At 37.2% G+C, this 20,523-nt stretch overlaps 1 protein-coding gene across 1 annotated transcript in view; it reads left to right on the forward strand.

Annotated features, from left to right (window-relative positions):
* The first annotated feature begins 7,909 nt into the window (after nucleotides 1-7,909).
* Nucleotides 7,910-20,523, forward strand: part of TTLL7 (tubulin tyrosine ligase like 7) — a 98,053-nt gene continuing 85,439 nt past the window's right edge. The window contains 6 exon segments of the mRNA XM_014588182.2: nucleotides 7,910-8,128; nucleotides 8,333-8,464; nucleotides 10,850-10,944; nucleotides 10,946-10,993; nucleotides 11,894-11,961; nucleotides 15,655-15,813. Of these exon segments, the coding sequence (XP_014443668.1) occupies nucleotides 8,104-8,128; nucleotides 8,333-8,464; nucleotides 10,850-10,944; nucleotides 10,946-10,993; nucleotides 11,894-11,961; nucleotides 15,655-15,813 (527 nt within the window). The 5' untranslated portion in view covers nucleotides 7,910-8,103.

Below are 20,523 nucleotides of genomic sequence, written 5' to 3' on the forward strand. Positions count from 1 at the left end.
GGTAAGGCTTCAGCATGAGTCTGCAGGGGTGGGGGTGAGGGGGGGGGGGCACAAATCAGTCCATACTACCCAAACCCTATAGATTATCAGCTGATTTATTTTTCCAGGCAAAGGAGAATATTATACAATGGGGCTTTGGAGAATTAGACAATAGCATGTAGGGATGGGTAGCTATGTTCAAATTGAAAGTAATCAAGGTTATAGTCTGTGATGGTTGTATGGTTGTTAGTATTACTTACTGGCTCCCCCCTTACTGGTTATTTGATAGGGTTGTACTTCCTAGTTCTTATTTGGCAAAGTCAGGCCACTAAATTACAAGCAGTAATCTAGTGTGTCACTTGGCTCCTGTGCAAGAGCCTTCAAAACTAACTCTCTGGCATCGTGAATAGTTATTATTAAAATGATTGCTGCTCTGACAGCCTGGGTTTCTATCATGACAATAATATGTGAAGCACCCCTGCCAGTCTTTGGTGATTATATAGAGTGATTAAGAAATAGACTTTAATTATTTTAAGCTTTAGAAATTTGGGTGTAGTTTATTATTGTAGAAAATAGAGCTTATCATGACGAAAATTGTTTTTGATGGGTTTTAAGGATTGAAGAGTCATATAGTATGGAAAGTCATGCAATAGTATGGAAATGGGGTGGAGGATGAGCTAGATGCTAGAAACTATACTAAGAGCCAAGAAACAAACAAATTCTTAGGACTGTGTCACAACCTAAGATCTGTCCTGGGGACACAAGATGGAGGGAGCAGTTGAACTTTCCCTTCCCCCTCAGACTTTTTCCCCAAAAGAATAAGAGTCAGGAAAGTAATGTAACTATCGAAAGTGAAACTAGTTGGGAAATATGTTTTACTCTTTGTCAGTGCTCAGGTAGAAATTTTTAAATCAGTGTAGAAAATAAATACATAGAAAAACCCGAATTTAGGGGTCAGCAGGTGGCGTGCTTGTTAGGGGTGCTGGACTCCCACATGGCTGCCTATGGTTCAAGTCCTGGACCTGGTGGCTTGCTCTCTATCCCTCTCTATGTCTACTTTAGTCAAATTGAAAATAACTATAATTATAAATAAAATAAAGTGAATTAAAAAAGAGCCTGGATTTAGAAAAAACTACATTAGAGGCCTTAAATATTGCTCAGTACCACAGAAGGTGGTTCATTTCTCTATTTCCTGCTTATTATACATGCTTGGAGTCCACATATTCACATTCACATATGTGTGTGTATATGTATGTGTGTGTATGATTTGTATCAACTCCACTTGTGGTGATTAACCTCCTTGAAATAGCACCATCCCAATGAGTCCTACCTAAAGTATTTAAAATTGCAACCTTTCTCCTTCCTCTCTTTCCACAGATTTGATCTAACTAGCTTTCTTATTTCTTCTACAGTATTTAGTATTTCCTTTAGTTTACTTTTTTTTTTTTTTTTTTTGGGAGAGGTTTTTGCTCTTGGGCCTGTGAGGGCATGTGCGCTTGCTAGAAAGACAGAGAGATAGAGAGGCAGAAAGCGAGAAATCACCCCCCAGGGGCGATGGTCATGCCTCAATCCCTTCTCCTCCATTCTCCTCTCGGGATCTTGGACATGCACGCACGCGTGCCTGATGCGAGTTTATACCACTGGATCTGGGACTTGAACCGTGGTTGACTACATGGGAGTCGAGCGACATAGCCATTAAGCCAACAGCTGGTCCCAGTTTACTTATTTAATGTGGTTACCATTACAGTTTGTTTCCCCATACTCAACGATAAGCACCACAAAGGTAGAAAATGTTAGTCCACTTTGCTCACTAATAACAGTGCCTGATGTGTAGCAATGACTGTTAAATTGCAGTATGTTTGCAAAGATGAATCACAAAGATGGTCTGGATATGGAGAGCCCCCCTCCCCAACACCCTAACCCCTGTGGTGCTCCAAGAGGAGTGATTAAATCTGATGCAACTCTGTGGTTTCAATCACCACACTTTGAAGCCACAATTTGGTTCTTTTGCCTATGGTCCCTAGCTTTTAAAAGTAGATACAGTCAAATCAAAGTAATTATCTTTGTGAAATTGTCAATGTTTGAAGACTGAATTTTGAAAATAGCACAAAAAGTGGGAAAGAATGTGGATTTCAGAGACAAACTGGGCAAGTTACTTAACCAGGGAGCCTAAATTCCCCTGTTCATAAAACCAGAATGAACTGTACTTGGTTTTTGTCGGATGGGCAAATAAACTCAAAGTTATTGAAGGAGCTTAGTACCCAATGGGTAATGGGTTGTATTCGTTCCCTTTTCCTTCTCCTTCTCATCATAAAAACAGCTCTTAGTATGTATTTATTTAGTGTTATTTTATGTATTTTCACCTAAGTCTAACCTTTGCTCCCCACTGCTCAGGAGAAGCCAGATCCCAGTTGGTGACTGAGGTTTGAATCCGGGTGGTCTGCCCAAGCTCTAACAGAGAAGGGGATCGTGGTGTGGCAAGACCCTGTGGAGGATTCTCTTCCTCACACTCTCACATGTGCCTGTACATGCTCTATCATGAATAAATAAGAAGTAATTAAAAAACAAAATGCCACAGATTAGGTAATTTGTAAACAATAGAAATATATTCCTCACAAGTGTAAAGGCTGGGAAGTCTAATCAAGGCACTGATTGGGCTGCTGTCTGCTTCCAAGATGATAGCTTTGTGCTACATCCTGGAAAGCATGAATGCCATATCCTCACATGGAAGAAAGGAGAGAAGGGCAAAATCAAAACAAAACAAACAAACAAACAAACAAAAAACAAAAAAAAAAACGAAGAAGATAAAGGGGGAGCAGCTACTTTTATAAGACCTTTTAAAATCTCATTCATGAGGGAGGCTCTCATGATTTTATCACTTTCTAAAAACTTTACCTCTTAATATTGTGGCATTGGGGATTACATTCCAACATGAGTTTTAGAGGGGATACAAACATCCAAACCATAGCACTTTTTGTTGTTTTTGTGGTTTTAACCAGAGACTATAAGGGAGGAGATTAGATGGTACAGTGAGCGGTAGAGGTTGGGTGTGAGGTTCAAAGGGAGGAAACATTTAAAAGACAAAAAGTTCTCTGTTGAAAAAAAAGTATTGTATACATCATGATGGGGACATCATGTAAAATGTAAAATTAATCTGAAAATTAAAACAGAATTTAAACCATACCACTCATTAAAAGTGCTTGTTGAACAGTCAGGCTCTATTCTAGGCTCTGGGAATGGAATATTAGGTCAGAAGAAAGCTACCTTATTCTCGGCTGGTAGTTATGACAGGAGTACAAATAAAGGTCTAAGTCTTTATGAAAGATCAGAAGAGGGAGAAATGAATTTCTTTAGACATGATCAGAAGAAGCATTAAGGGAAATGTGACGATTTCTGTGGATTTTAAGTGAGTAGAAGTTCAACAGGAACAACTGGGGAGAAAGGGTACTTCAGCACAAATGAAATGGAATTATTTGGTTTTGTTCTAATCTTGGGTTTCTATTGGCATTTGGAAGTTCCACAGTTAAGGTTACCATTTGCTTGAAATTTTGGATTATTGATTTCTTTTCAAAAATGAGTTTTTTCAGAGCCAGCAGATGGTGTAGTGGTTATGTTGCTGACTCCCGCATGGCTGACCATGGTTTGAGTCCCAGATCGGTGGCTTGAAAATCATGCTGGGTGCATGTGCGTGTGTGCCCAAGATCCTGGGAGGAGAATGGAGAAGGGCTTGCGGTGTGGCCAGCCTCCCTTGGGGTGTTTTCTCACTTTTCCTTTCACTGACTCTGTCTCTCTGTCTCTCTCTCTCTAGTGAGTGCAAGTGCCCTAAACCAAAAACCTCTTAAAAAATGAGTTTGTGTCTTAATATTAGACATAATTTTCTTGTAATCTTCTAATTTTTTTCTCAGTTTCTTTAGTTGATCTAGACATAGACATTTTACAGTTGATTTGTACATATTTGGCGTCTCGAAAGACAGTTACAAGAATTTTCTTCTTTATGGTCCTTTTTCTTTTTCTTTTTCTTTTTTTTTTTTATCAAGAACCAATGAGCTTAGATGGATACAAATGACAAATGTCCCCAGTGGACTTTAAAGTACTTGGCCAACTTACTTGCCCCAAATGACTCTTAAGTGTTCTACACTTATGGTTGCCCCTGAATACTTGAGACAGGAACTTCCTAGCAGTTAAACAAGACAATATACAGGACATTTCCAAAATGTGTTTGTTGGGATGGTTTCCCACTCATCCTTTTAGCGCTGCTTCCTCCTGAAGGAACATCCTTCTGTCAGCCTCGCTTTTCCTCCTATAGGCTGGCAGAGTACGTGGAGCAGCCAACGCACAAAACAGCGACAAACGCACAAAACTTCCGTTTGTGTATGGCTAGCGACTGTGGTGGTTTATAGCATCCTGGGCACGTCCATGAAATAGGTTGGGCTCTGAACCAGGCACTTCCTGTGTTTTCTCTTCTCCTCTTCTGGAGAGGGATGAAGGAGGTCCTTTGCGAGAGGCGTGTTCTCGTGGGGAGGTCTTCACTGCCGGAAGGCTTTTTTTTTTGGAGAGGTTTTTGCTATAGGGTGTGTGCGCTCGCCAGAAAGACAGAGGAAGACAGCGACAGAAAACAAGAAATCACCCCCCAGGGGGGATGGCCACGCCGCAATCCCTTCTCCTCCATTTTCCTCTGGGGATCTTGGGCACGCACACACACGCACCTGGTGTGAGTTTAAGTCACTTGGGTCTAGACTTGAACTGCAGTCAACTACATGGGAGTCCAGCGATATAGCCAGTAGTATGCCAACTGCTGGTCCCGTGTGGTTCTTTTTCTTTATAATTTTATGTGTGTATTTGCTTCAGTGTCTGAGTGCTCACAGTAGAGGTCTTCGACCTCGGCTGCACATTGGAGTCACCTGAATAGCTTTAGAAATGGCTGGGTTCCACCTGGTTCTTGAGTGTAGACTGAGTACCAGGTGGGAGGGGGGCTTCCAATCTCTTCAGTGATTCAATTTTGCAGCCACCATTGAAGCCTTGGCTTAAAGTACAGTGTTTTGGGAGTACTGAAATACACTTTCTGTGCTTGTAAAGTAGGTAACTGGCTTTGCTGAGTGGTGTGGAAATCTGTCTTGTCAAATCTCTTGCTTAGAGTATAGTGAAATAATTAGAATTAGGATGATAGAATGAAGTCATTGAGTTTGTTAAAGCACTTTCACTAACCATAAATGGAATTAAGTAAAGCATATATATGAATAGGATAATTTTAAAGATTTTAAGTTGGTGTGTGGATGGGGGAAGAGATAAAAGTTGTTTTTTTTTTTTTAACTCTACACATAAAAGTTGTTTGATGCATTATATAGGTCAGAAATGAAAAAAAATCTGTTTTTAGAGTCTCAGGCAAACATTGTTTTTAAACTCTTGTTGACTTTGTCACCTACTTTTAATGTAATAAGTACTCTGTTACTGTAAAAAGAACCTTTGTTTACTCCAGTAACAAGATGTTGGACAAGAACTTGTAAACTCTGAGAGCCTCCAGAAAGAAAAAGAACTGAACGTTAGTCTATGCCTCTCTTTCACTGTAAGCAGTGATCTATTAATAGTTTGTTGTCAACTTGGAAAGAGGAGGTGAGATCAGTACAGAGATGTTTACTGTGATTTTGCTGCTTGGTTTGAAGTATAGTTAATTTCTAGAATATAGCCACATCTTGCAAATAGTGCAGTAGGATTGCAAATTTCATGTTTGTCTATGTAGCACATTAGCATGGTGTCCAAAAATAGCACACCTCAATGAATTGAATGATCAGATAGAATTGGGTTTCAAGTCTAGGTTTCCTGTTTCTAAACTGTGTTACATTGAATTATTTAACTTATCTTGCCTTAGTTTCCGTATCATGAAAATAGAGTGAAATGATACCTAAGTTCAAGATTTGTTAATAAGATAATTTTTTGGGGGGGGGATTTTTTTCTATAGGGCCCATGCGCTCACCAGAGAGACATAGGGAGAGACAGAGAGACAGAAAGCGAGAAATCATCCCCCAGTGGGGATGGCCATGCCACATTCCCTTCTCCTCCAGTCTCCTTTTGGAATTTTGGGCACTCAGGCACATGGTACCTGGGGTGAGTTTTAAGCCGCCGGATCTGAGACTTGAACCATGGTTGACTACATGGGAGTTAGCGACATAACCATTCCAGCATCTGCTGGTCCTGGATAAAATGTTTTCATTGTTTATCACAGTCTGCCCACAGTTGGTCTGTAATAAATCATGGTTCTCTAGTCTTGATATTAAATTATATCAGAGAATGATTTTGGTCGATACAGCTGAGAAAAAAAAATGAAGCTCTAAATTATCTTAATAATGAATTTTATTATTAACAATGGATATTGGGGTTAATATATGAGAGTTGTTTTATGTAGATACGTTTCTGGAGATTTCTGAATTCCTGATAAACCCAATAATCTCCTGATAAAGGTGTTGATAACATATCTTTATCACAATAGGTTTTATAATTTTCCATTGTGTTTAGAGACATTTTACAGGAATTCACAGGTTCTTACAATCTGAAAGGAGAAATTAGAAAATGGGCAGTACAGTAGTGCTAGGCCCTAAATGCCTGCGTTCATGGTTCTTACATACACGATGAAAACATAAAGTAAGTGTACTGTAGGCCAGGTTGAGAAAATAGCCAAGCCACATTAGTTCATTCATTAGGAAATGTTTATTATGTTCCTCTGGATGCCAGTAACTTTCCCTTCCTTTTCCTGCTCTTTAAAATTATTCACATTTTTAAAGACACAATTCAGATATGATCTACTTTAAAAAGTAACTCCCCTCTACTCCCTTATAAGGGAATCACTTCTCTGTGTTCTCTCAACATGAGACCTTTACCTGGCCCTTATTTCCCTGTGTCACATTAAAAGCAGTGCTGCAGCTGTTTCAGGCATTGGGTTGAAAGTTGTATGAGTTCTTGGTTAAAGGACTCTGGCTTTGGCATCAGGAAGTTGTCTTTTTTGTTTTGTTTTGTTTTAAATTTATTTCTTTCTTCCAAGAGGGTGGGAGGGAGGAAGAGAGGAAAAAAGAGAGAGAGGCCCCCACATGGAGTCCTAGGGCACAGTCCACTCGATCTCAGCCAGCCTGGAATATGGACACACGCATACATGCACCTGGCAGGTTTAGGGAGGCCCACAAACCTAGGACTTTTCCCATGTGTGTCCAGCTGCATCACCACTGTGCCACCACCTGTCCCTATCCTTATTTGAATCTCCACTTTGTCACTTACTTTCCTTGTAAAGACAAAAAATTTTCTGTCCTTTCTGAATTCAATTCACTTATCTATAAGATGGAGGTTAAAACACTTCTACCTGGGACCAGCAGTTGGCGTAATGGCTATGTCGCTGGACTCCCATGTAGTCAACTGCGATTCGAGTCCTGGACTTAAACTCATGCCAGGTGCGTGTGCGTGCGTGCCCAAGATCCCGAGAGGAGAATGGAGGAGAAGGGATTGCGGCATGGTCATCCCCCCTGGGGGGTGATTTCTCACTTTCTGTCTCTCTCTCTGTCTTTCTGGCGCGCGCATGTGCTCTATAGCAAAAATCTCCAACAGAAAAAAAAGAACACTTCTATCTAACAAGTTTATTGAAAGAGTAAGTGGCATGAATATCTAAGTACATTTAGTAAGCAGTAATGAATATTGTTGTTAGTATTGTTTGTGTATGGTATGTTATTTATCATATGTAAATACAATACATGACTTAATGAAATTGTCTCCTTCACTACATCATGCTTTTTTCAGGACAGAAAACCAACACTTGGCATTTTGCATAGTATAATAAATTAACAAATATCAGTCAACTGAGCACATTAGCCTTAACATTTACTTATTTTTAAAAAGAAGAGTATTGGCATAGATGAATAAAATTTGACTAAAGTTGCTTTGTAAATGACTTTGCCTTAAAATCCCTGCAGGTATCTCCTTATCCCATAACTTAAGTGTCCTGAAATCTGAGGATTCCACCAATGTAATATGATAGGAACTTTCAGTGATTTGGAGCCATATCCTACCTAGACTAATGCAGGACTTGCAGATTTCCTGAGAGCTTGGTACAGTGGCACACACCGAAGCGAATCCACACGGGCAATAATGCCATCTCTGCCTCAAGAAGGAGGTAAGCAGGTTGACTTAACCATGTTGCAAAGTATGGGTGAGTTACAGGTCACTACTGCTAGTTTTCTTAAAATATAAAAATTAATTGGGAACCTTTAAAGTACAAGAATTTATAATTTTATCGTGTTTTGGGGCATTTGTGTTCTCTGGTGTGAATGTTTTTGTTACTTCAGTAATATTTGGTTGTTTTATGGTTCTTTTAAAGTTATTCAGGCACCCTCTCCCCTGGATTTGAATACAGAATTACCTTATGAAAGCACAATGAAAAGGAAAGTCAGAAAGAAGAAAAAGAAAGGAACCATTACAGCAAATGTTGCTGGGACAAAATTTGAAATCGGTAGGTCTCTTCAGATCATAGGATGTTCATCATTGGTGGAAAAACTGGTTTGATGTTGAAAACAATGGAGAAATGGAGAGAGATGACGATCTTTTAGTAATGGATTTTAAATTGCCTTCTATTAAAATTTCTGACATGTCAGAATTCCACTTGTATGCAGTCAAGGATGATGTCCTTAAAAAGATGCCAATTGATTTCTAAAATTTCAGTTCAAACAAAAATATGAATAAATAGCTTGACTGAAGGAAAGTGGTAGTTAATACTTGATACCATATTTTTCTTTGAAGTTCTACTTTGTTAGCGTCTGAGCTTTGACTTTTTCTTTCTTTGTTTTATTTATTTTTTTTTGAGAGTTTTTCGCTATAGGGAGCATGCGCTCGCCAGACACACAGAAAGAGACATAGAGACAGAAAGCGAGAAATCACCCCCCAGGGGGAATGGTCACGCCGCAATCCCTTCTCCTCCATTCTCCTCTCGGGATCTTGGGCACGCATGCAAACGCGCCCGGCGTGAGTTTAAGCCACCAGGTCTGGGACGCGAACCACGGTTGACTACGTGGGAGTCCAGCGACATAGCCATTACGCTAATTGCTGGTTCCCTGAGCTTTGACTTTTGTAATGAATTTATATTTATCTTATCTTACACATTTGATTTTGTGAATGTAAAGAAAGACTGGATCTCTTCTACTATTCCAGATGTGCCCAGCCTCCCCAGTTCATGTATACATCAATATCCAGACTTAGGTAGATTGGTACACTCCATCCCTCCACAGCTGCCAGGAATTCCATTGATCTCATCAAGGTCTTCCCATAGAACTGCCTCTCCTCTACCAGAAACAGTTCTGCTGCTGAGCTGCTGTTCTGACTGTCATGGTTTTCAGCTTCTGAGCATTTACTCCCAACTCTGGTGTTTGCATATTGCTACCTGGATAAGCCCAGGTTTCACCAAGCCTTATAGAAAACAACTTCACCTCAACAATCAGCCTCCTTAGTCACTGTCCTCTTGTGTATCCAGGCACAATTGCATTAAGAAGTTCTTGCTTTTTCTTCAGCCAAAACTGTAATGAATAGCCTCTAGAACTTAAGACCAACAGCTATCTGGTTTTCAGTTTTCTAGTTGAGCTGTCTTCCAGACAGTTGAGTCCATTTCTCCTCATACATAGGCTGTAGTAAAAAGAAAACACTTAAAAATAAAACACTGAAGTACTGTTATGTAGATAAAACATTCTGTTCAGACTCAGAATTCCATTGGGACTCAAAAATTATTCTAAATATTTTGCTTATCTTTATTCTAAACTTCAAATTCACTGGAAGAAAAGCTTTTTTGTCTTTTCTCTTTTGTTAAATTGCCCAGGGCATATGTCCTCACTAGAGAGTGATAGAGAGATAGAGAGACAGAGAGACAGAGAGAGAGGGAAGAAGGAGGAGGAAGAGAAGGAAGGGGAGGAGGAGGGAGAGGAGTAGGGGAAGGAGGAGAAGGAGGAGGAGGAGAAAGCACTTTCCCATGGGGTGCAGTTACACTGCAATCCCTTTTTCATTCTATCAGAATTTTGGGCATGCACACATGCCTGACTGGGATTTAAGCCATGCATTCATTAAGACAAGCTATGTGGGATCTAGTGCCCTTAACCACTGGGCCATAGGACTGTACCAGAAGAAAAATGTTAATAAAAAATAGTTTGTACTAAAATAGAAGCTTTCCTCTGAGCATAAACATTTTTAGTAGGATTAGGGGGTTGGGAGAAAAGGAGGGCCAATATCTGAATCTCTTCTGTGAGCTCTGCTTCATTTCTTCATGCCCTGAGAAATGTAGATGACTTGGTTTTTAAGTGCTAAAAATAATTTGAACTAGAGAGGTGGAAAGTATAGGATGGGTTGGGTGATCAGGGACTATATTTACCTTTGCCCTTTTGTATGTAACCCAATGTCACAAAAAAGCTGTAAAAGCACTTTTTCCTGTGTAAAAGTGTCATCTCAGCTGTGTATGCATTTTCATTGTGCCATAAATAATCATTAAACACTTTGGCAGTTTTTTGTACCTGTTAAATCCGAGAGGATGGAAACTAGGTATTTGGAGTATACCTAAAATCAGTTCTTAGTTACTGTTGAGTAATTTGGTCCTACATAAAACTTTAAACTAAAAATAAAGTTATGCAATACTAATGGGTGTTTTGCAAAAGAAGTTCTATGAAGGAATATAATATATATTACATTTATATATAATATATATTTTTATATATAAAATATATATACACACTCATATATATCTATACACACACACACACACACACACACACACATATATATCTATATACACACACAGACATATGTCCACAGTGAATCTATTTCAGAAGTAATTTAATTTGACTTAACTGTTTACTTACAGTTCGTTTAGTAATAGATGAAATGGGATTTATGAAAACTCCAGATGAGGATGGAACAAGTAACCTTATATGGTGTGATTCTGCTGTTCAAGAAAATCCAAAAGACTGTACCAAAATGTAAGATCGCAGAGCTACAGAATTACCAGGTGGGAAATTAATCATGACCAATTACTGGTATAAGGGAAGTTTTATGATTGCTATCGTAATTCTCTTTAAATAGGCTCTTAATCTGTTGACATACCAAATTTCATTTCTAATTCACCTGGATAGCCTGTTTTTTGTTATCCAATTGAAGTGACTCTCCTCACAAAGTCTGTATTCTTTCCAAACTTAACTTTTAACCTCTTTTTATCTTTAAGGAAGAATTGATAGGAAAAGAAAACACAAACTCTTTTAAAGATCGTGCTTTGTATTATATTTAAACATCAGTGCTGTGGAATAGATTACAGGGAGATCAGGATGAAGAAATACCTTGTAATGTCATGTAATTGTAAACTGGCTTCATTTTTCTGTTTTTAGAATGTAGTACAAATTTATATTCCCAAGAAAACGTCATCAAACTAAAAACCCAAATCAAGGAATTTGAGACAATTGACATCTTAATAGTTTAGTGTCTATTCATCTACTAGTTTATTCATCTATTAGTTTAGAGGAAAATACAAAATTGATGACAGAGAGCAAAATAAATCTATCTTCATCAATTTTTCTACAATGCCTATGTGTATTAATATAGTAAATCTAGAATACCACAAAGAATTTGGAAATAGAATTACCACTTATTTGGGACCAAAAATTATAATTGTACCATCTATGTAAGCAATCTTTTCTGATTTCTTTATAGTTTTTCAGTTTTATTTTCTGATTACCATAGATGTTTTAATTCCACTAATTTATTGTAAGCCATTTAATTTAAAATGTTTTTACATTAATAATTTTCAGTTTATTAAAACATAAAACTCAAAGGATGGATATAACTATATTATAATATAAATGAATATACTCATTAAGCTAATGAGAATATTAATATTTACCTTTTTGTTTTTCAGAGAATCAACCATTTTCCAGGAATGGGGGAGATTTGTAGAAAGGATTTCTTAGCAAGAAATATGACCAAGTAATCTTTATTTTCTTGTAATATAGAAGACCTGTTCAAAATTTACATAATGAATATTGTAGTGCTGTTTTTCACAAGGTTACAAGACTTGGAATGACATTTGGGTAGACTATTAGAGCTAGAAATATCTTACAAGTTCCCTGGTTCTAGTCTTTCACTTTGCAGAGGAGGTGCCGGAGGTTCACAGAACTAAACAGCATGCACAAAGTAAAATAGCTAATAGCAGAGCTGGGTCAGAACCCCAGTCTCCAGAATCTCAGCACTCTATTGCAACTCACTTTTTATAACAGAAGTTTTTCTTTCAAATGTAGAGAGTTAATTATATGTGGCATTCAGTAGATAATTTTTTATTTTCAGGTAAATCTTGTAGGAACTAATGTTGCATTATATGCCATATGTATGTGTATGTGTTCGTATTAGTTTTTGAGCATCTAATAAGTGCCAGACACTGTACTAGGTGCATGTGTAAATATATACACATAGATACATGTACACATGTTCACCTGGGAATATATATGCACATATATTTATGTCAAGGCCCATATTTAGAGTAACAGTCTGTATTCATGGGAAAAACTGTTGACATGTACTCAAGTGTTTTATTAAATGAACTGTTGAAATTTTTTATGAATTTCATATTTCTGTTGGAAAGGGTTTTTTTGTTTGTTTAAGGTTGAATGATAAGCTGAAGCCATTTTTTGAAAGTAGTCTCTTCATTTACAAAGTTTAGTAGCTTTGTATGTATAATTAAAGAAATATTAGTATACTTCCATATGGACAGTTATAATTATGCATCTATACGCTCAACAAATATTTTTTGTTTTTTCTACGCTAATCTTTAAATATACAGGATAAACAAGACCCAGTCTCTGCCCAGAACTCCTATTTTAGTAAGGGTGAGACTAAAAAAAAAGATACGGCTTAATGATGCCTCATTAGAGATAGGGCCAATCCATGGTGGTGACAAAGATGGTGGAAAAGATCATTTTGGGGAGGCCAGGAAGGCTTTATGGAGAAGACAAAATGTGAAGTGAATTTTATATAGGAGTTCACCTTCTGAGAAGAAGATAAGGAGATTGTAGACAGAAACAAAAATGGGAGAAAATATTGGGTCATTGGAAAGTCATGATAAATTTTGCATAGAAAAATAGAAATATACATCATGAGTTTCCTGATGACCTATTATCTTAATATATACAGAGGCAGGAACCAACACATTTGGGGATCATTGAGCAGTTTCTGTGGTTAGAAATGACGTTGAGAGGCTCAACCTGAGATGATGCTGGAGATATATAAAAAGACCAGTCTATATTATCCATTCATTTCTTTATTTATCCAATAAACATTTATTTATCTTGAGAGAAGTGAGACATTATTTAATCTGTGTTTAAGTAGAAAAAGAAAATATTTTTAAAGATTGTGCTGGCTTTGTGGATAATGAATTGAATAAAGATAGGACTAGAGAGGAAAAGCCCTGCAAGAAGATGATTGTCAACATATGGGTGAGAAATAAGGCACCTATAAACCAAAAGATGGTAATGGGAATGGGGAAGTACATTTAAAAAATATTGGTAAGACTTGAGATCTGCTGTGATGTGAGAATGACAGTTGGAGAGAGGAATATTTCCCCAGATGCTTTTCTGATTTAGGATACTATGTAGGTAGTGTGATTTTTTTTTTTTTTGAAATGTTTTTGCTATAGGGCGTGTGCGCTCGCCAGACAGACAGAGAGAGATAGAAAGTGAGAAATCACCTCCCAGGGGGGATGGCCATGCTGCAATCCCTTCTCCATTCTCCTCACGGGATCTTGGGCACGCATACACACGTGCCCAGCGTGAGTTTTAAGTCACCAGGTCTGAGACGTAAACCGTGGTCGACTATGTGGGAGTCCAGCGACATAGCCATTATACTAACTGCTGGTCCCCTGGTAGTATGATTTATTGACATAGGGATTACAAAGAGAAGAATGGACCTCAGAGGAAAGAGAACCACCTCTGTAAAGTTTTGGACATGTGCCTCATTTGTCATGTAACATACATTAAATACCTACTATATGTCAGGCACAGTGCTGGGCTCAGGCCCATGAGTTGATCAAAAGCAGACTTAGGGTTCCTACAATGTTCAATTGCAACTATGAGGAGGGCTATGAAGCAGAGGTACCTAGTTCTAAGCCAGTGTGTATGAAGGGACTCTGAGCTAGTCTGGGAGGTATGGGAGAGTTTTTTTGCAGAAGTGGTGTGGAAAACTGATTACCTAAATGGAATAAGGTATGAATATATGTATGCTTGGAGTTTTTCCAAATATGTAAAAAAAATAGTACCATTCATAAATACCACATGGCATTTGAAATATATATTCTAATTAAAACTTTAACTTGATCTAATTTCATATAATTAAAAAATATATAATAAATACATTTAAAGGTATTGGCAACAAAGTTGACATTGGCACTATTACTGTGCTGCCTTTAGTTTTTTTGGTGTGCGTGTGTAAATGTAATTTTCAAACCAGTCATTTTATTGTTTAGCTCATTGCCTTACTTTACACTTGACAGATGGAGCTGGTAATTACTTTATATCTTATGTGGTAATGGAATTTTTTTTACAGGCTTTGAAAGAACACTTGACATAAGATAACCATTTAGGCCTCCAGTTGTAAAAGACAAGTGGTCGATGTATTCCACACCCTAGTCTTAGAATTTAGGCTCTACTTCCATGCATACTTTATACTATGGTTGCATTTTAGTTTTTACCAGTCTTATTTTGGGACAATATCAGCTAATGTATCAAAGACTTGCATATATTTAGAAAAAAAGTCTTTTGTTTTAAACAATCAGATTTTTCTTTAACAGATAATATTTTAAAATCCTTTTCATATTCATTTCTTCATTTTTTCTTGGGAATCACTAAGTAATGTGTAACATTTGGAATTAATCAAAAGTAAACATTTTTGTCTAGCTTTATCCCTAAATTATGTATCAATCAGGTAGCCTAATTTATAGCAAATACAAAAATATAAGGATGTACACTGTAGCTATACAATCACATGCATAGTTAGTTCACAGAAACAAAACCTCTGTTGACTCAGAGGCTTTTACATGGTCCTCTAAGAAAAGTTGTTAACCTCCCAAAATAGTGGCAAAAAAGGCAATCAAAAAATGGTCTTCTGGGTGATCCAGGACTTAAGGTCATCTTGAAAGAAGCAGTATAAATGGCACATGGCCTTAAACGATCCCCTACTCTCTACCCCTCTCCCTGAGACAGAGTTTATGATTCCTTGTGCTTACTACTCTGCTTTATGTGCCTCCAGTACACCTATTACACTATTTTGTACTTAATTGTCTACCTGCAAATTCCGCGGGAACAGGGACTATACTGATTTATCTTGATATCCCGAGCCCTTAGTACATCGTGCATACCCAGATGAATGTTTGATGTACTAATATATAAATGAATACATAGTAGGGCAGATATTTTTTCTGTTTTTTTTTCACTGATGTAGCTATGTCTAAAATAGCGTCTAGCACATAGTAAGGTGCTTAATAGAAATTCATTGAGCAAATCAATAAATGAATAAATAAATGAAGGAATGGAAGAAATTTAAATCTTTGTGGTTAAATATCACTAGCACAGATAAAAGAAAATTTATAAAAATTGGAATAGAGTTTATTTTTCATATTGCTCTGATTTACAGAATGATCAAGTCTCGGCCTCTGGATTATACTTTTGTTCCTCGAACATGGATCTTCCCTGCTGAATATACTCAATTTCAAAACTATGTAAAAGAGCTGAAGAAAAAACGGAAGCAGAAGACTTTTATAGTAAAACCAGCTAATGGTGCAATGGGTCATGGGTAGGTTTATTTTTATCAGAAATATATAAAAATGTTAAAGATGGGGAGGGAATAAGTGTGCACAGTTACTTGTGGTTGAACACCAACATGGAAACAAACAAAAAAAAAGAATAAGTTTCTAATTTGTGCTTTTTTGGAGCTAAATATTTAATGAGCCTCATTCTTTTAACCTGTCTCATAGGCTTTAGTAATTGAATTTTAAAAACTAAGTCAATAGGTGGTGAGAATGTAATAGGAGAAAATAAAATAGAGAATACAAAGTACTAATTTTTTCTTCAGCATAAAACTTGTATTTATAATTTTAATAAGTCTGGAGAGTAAAGTAAGTTGCAACAGTAGAGTTAAATTAACTTGGGGAAACGAATGGTAAGGGAGTTATCCTTTTTATAGCTACAAATCTTGAAGCAAAGTATGTATCTTCTTTGCTTTATAAATAAGTATTTTTCTCTATGTAGCCATGGTAATTGGATTGAAAAATGAGTACAACACATTTTAATCTGAAGTGCCAAGAATGTTAGCTGAGAATAGAATGAGCAACTTAATATTCTTGTTTCTTGTTGCTTGCTTATATTTAGTTTTCTGCAAGGTACTGTTTCAAAGAAATTGAGGCTGAGGCTGCTTTTAACAAATACACTTGAGTCATTTAAATTTTTTGGTTGAAAATGCTACGAGAGGGCCAGCCCTGTAGCCTTGTGTTAAGGCAGCTAGATTTCAGATAGCTGTCATCTGGGTTCCTGTCCTAGGGAAGAATAATGTCAGGTACCTCTGCATGCATGCCCCAAATCCTGACAGGTTGTAGAAGTGGAGGAGAACGGATTGTGGCACGATGATGCGTTATTGGAGGGTACTTTCTCCCTCTCTCTGGTGAGTGTACACACTCTCTGACAATTAAAAAAATGCTGTAAGAAAAGTTATATTTGGAAACGTAGCTACCAGGTAAATGATTGTTCAGAAAATTTCCTTTTCACTTTTAGCCATAACTTAGTAATTCAATCTCACATTATTTTAAAATGCCATCTATTAATTAAAAAAAAAAGAACAAAGAATATTGGTGGTAATTTTTTTCTTCTTTTTCTTTTGGAGAGATTTTTTGCTATAGGGCACATGCGCTCGCCAGAAAGAGATAGAAAGACAGAAAGAGAGAAATCACCCTCCAGGGGGTATGGTCACACCTCATTCCCTTCTCCTCCATTCTCCTCTCGGGATATTGGGCACGCATGCACATGTGCCCGGTGTGAGTTTAAGCTACCAGGTCTGGAACTTGAACCATGGTTGACTACAAGGGAGTCCAGTGACATAGCCATTATGCTAACAGCTGGCCCCATTAGTGGCAATTTCTTACCAATTGCCGAATCTTAAGGTAGCTTCCTATATATTAGTATCAAAGGAAATTTTTGAGGGAGGGTATTTGAATTCAATTCACAATTGAAGCTTTTTTGTTTTTGTATTAAAATTTAATACTAAAATATCATATTTATATATTTATATTTGATGTTAAAGCACTGTAAGTTATAATATTACTATTTCTTTTGACGAAAAATCTAAAAAAATCTTGAAAAAAAGATCAATGAAAGTGCATTCTATGCTGCCAGGATTTATCTTGTGTAATGCAGTAGTATCTAGACACCTCTCTCATCAATTGACTGTATCTATTTCTTGCTAATTTCTGTATAGTCGTTTTTTTCTATGATTAAAAGGTGGGACATTGAAGATTCTGACCATAATTTTGAACTATTTTTTCCTTCAGTTTTATCAGTTATTTGCCTTACATATTTTGGAGCTCTATTTCTACATGCATATATGTTTATAATGATTATATGTTCTTTCGTTGTTCCCCCCCTTTGTTTTTTTTTTTTTTTTTAGATTTTTGTCATAGGTGCATGCACTTGCTGGAGAAGACAGAGACAGAGAGAAAGAAAGTGCAGAAATCACCCTAGGGAGATGGCCACACTTAAATTCTTTCTCCTCCATTCTTATTTTGGGATTTGGGGCATGCATTCATGCACTCAGTGTGATTTTTCCAGCTGCTGGGCCCAGGACTTGAATTGTGATCACCCATGTGGGAATCTAGCACCCCAACCACCACCTTGCCTGATGGCCCCAATGATATATTCTTGGTGTATTGACCTTTTTTTTAACATTATATGTCATTGTTGGTCTCTTGACATAAATTTTTGTCTTAAAATCTGTTTTGTCTTATGTAGTATAGCCACTCCAGATTACTGTTTGTATACATTTTCTTTTCCATTATTCAGCTTCAGCCTATCTGAGGCTTTGGTGCTAAAGGGAATTTCTTGTAGATAGCACATTATTGGACCATGTTTTAAAAAATCCATTCTGCCATATTCAGCCTTTTATTGGAGAGTTTATCTATAAGTACATTTAATGTAATTAATGAAAAGGAACAATTTCTGTCATTTTTCTATATATTTTTACATGTCTTATATAGTTTTTGTTCCTAAATTATCCTCCATTACTGCCCTTTCTGTGTTACATAGATATTTTCTTATGTATCATCTTAAGTCCTTTGCTATTTATTTTACTAAATATTTTAGAATTTTTGAAATGATTTCCCTAATATTATAATTAACATAGTAATTTATAATAATCTAGTTCATATTAATACCATTTTGTTTCAGTAGCATACAAAAACTTTGTTCCTGTATAGCTCCAATCCCTTTATGTTGTTACTGTTTCAAATTCTAGCTCCCTACATTCTGTGTCCATCAGCACAGATTTATAACTTTTTTTTTTTGGAGAGGTTTCTGCTACAGGGCACGTGTGCTCACCAGAAAGACACAGAGAGACAGAGAGACAAAAAGTGAGAATTCACCCCCCCATGGGGGATGGCCACGCCGCAATCCCTTTTCCTCCATTCTCTAGGGATCTTGGGCATGCATGCACACGCGCCCAGCCTGAGTTTAAGCTACTGGATCTGGGACTCGAACTGCAGTCGACTTCATGGGAGTTCAGTGACATAGCCATTATGCTAACTGCTGGTCCCATATAACTATTGTTTTATGCAATTATCTTTTATTTCATTAGGCAAAATGAGAGTTATAAACCAAAACCACACTGATAGTGGCTTTTATATCTACCAATGTAGTCATCTTTCTAGTATTCTTTGACAGTTTGGTTATAAGGTGTCTTGTAGATCTCTGAATTCATCCTACTTGTAGTTGATTAAACTTTGTGGATGTAAATTAATCTTTTTCATCCATTGGGAAGTTTTCTATTATTTCTTCCTGTATTCTTTTGAGTTTTTTCTGTTTTATCTTCTGAGACTTGTATTATGTGTATGTTGGTAGGTGTGATGTTGTCCTACAGGTTTCTTAGGTTCTATTGAGTTTTTTTGTTTTTTTTTTTTTTGAGAGGTTTTTGTATAGGGCATGTACACTCACCAGAGACAGAGACATAGAGAGAGAGAGAAAGTGAGAAATCACCCCCCAGGGGGATGGCCACACCACAATCCCTTCTCCCCATTCTCCTCTTGGGGTCTTGGGCACACATGCACATGTGCCCAGTGTGTTTAAGTCACCGGTCCAGGACTCGTACCACGGTTGACTACATGGGAGTCCAGCGACATACCATTATGCCAACTGCTGGCCTCCCAAGGCTCTGTTAATTTTTCTTTATTCCTTTTTTTTTTTTTTTTTTTTTCTGTTCCGTAGACTAGATCATTTTATTTTTTCTCTTTTTTAAAAGAATTATTTTATTTAAATTTATTTATTATTACTAATATTATTTTCTAGTTTTATCATAGAGAAACAGAGAAAGAGAGAGAGGGAAAGTGAGAAAGCAAGCCCCCAGGTCTGGGACTTGAACTTCAGTTGACCATGTGGGAGTGCAGTGCCTTTAACCACCATGCCACCTATGGCCCCATGATTTATTCTGTCTTTAAGTTTAATTGTTCTTCTTATGTCTCACAAGATATATTTAGCCCCTTTAGTGAAAATTTCATATCAGTTACAGTATTTATTTATTTAAAGAGATTTTTGTCTTAGGGTGCATGTGCTTACCGGAGAGAGATTAACAGAGACAGTGAGAGGGAAAGTGAGAACACTCCCCAGGGAGATGGCCATGTCGCATGCAATCCCTTCTCTTCCATTCTCCTTCTGGAATCTTGGGCATGCACACACCCATACCCGGCATGATTTTTAAGTCTCCAGGTCCAGGACTCAAACATGGGAATCCAGTGATGTAACTGCTAGCCACCTGCTGGCCCCCAGTACTTTTTTTTAAAAGGCATTATTTATTTAATCTTATTTATTATTATTATTTTTTAATTTGACCAGAGAGAGAGAGAGAAAGAGAGAGGGAGAAGGGGAGGGAGAAGGGTAAAGTAAGCCACCAGGTCCAGGACTCAAACCATAGTCAGCTATGTGGGAGTCCAGTGCCTTAACAACCATGCCACTTGCTGACTCCAAGTTACATACTTTTAAACTCCAGAGCTTGTTTAGCTCCTTTTTGTTTGTTTAAATACAGTTTCCTCTAGCTCTTTTAACAAATTTTAGATAGTTGATTACCTAGTAAAGCCAGTGTCTGGGCTTTCTCAGACATTGATAACTGAGATAATAATAATTGATCATTGATATTGATTACTTCTCTGTATATGGGCTATACTTCTTTTTATTTGTATGCCTCATATTTTTTTTCTTGAAAATTGAACATTTTGAATCTTACAGCAACTCTGGAAATCAGACTCTTTCC

Source organism: Tupaia chinensis, unplaced genomic scaffold, assembly GCF_000334495.1.
Source record: "Tupaia chinensis unplaced genomic scaffold, TupChi_1.0 Scaffold000263_1, whole genome shotgun sequence".
Classification (NCBI taxonomy): domain Eukaryota; kingdom Metazoa; phylum Chordata; class Mammalia; order Scandentia; family Tupaiidae; genus Tupaia; species Tupaia belangeri.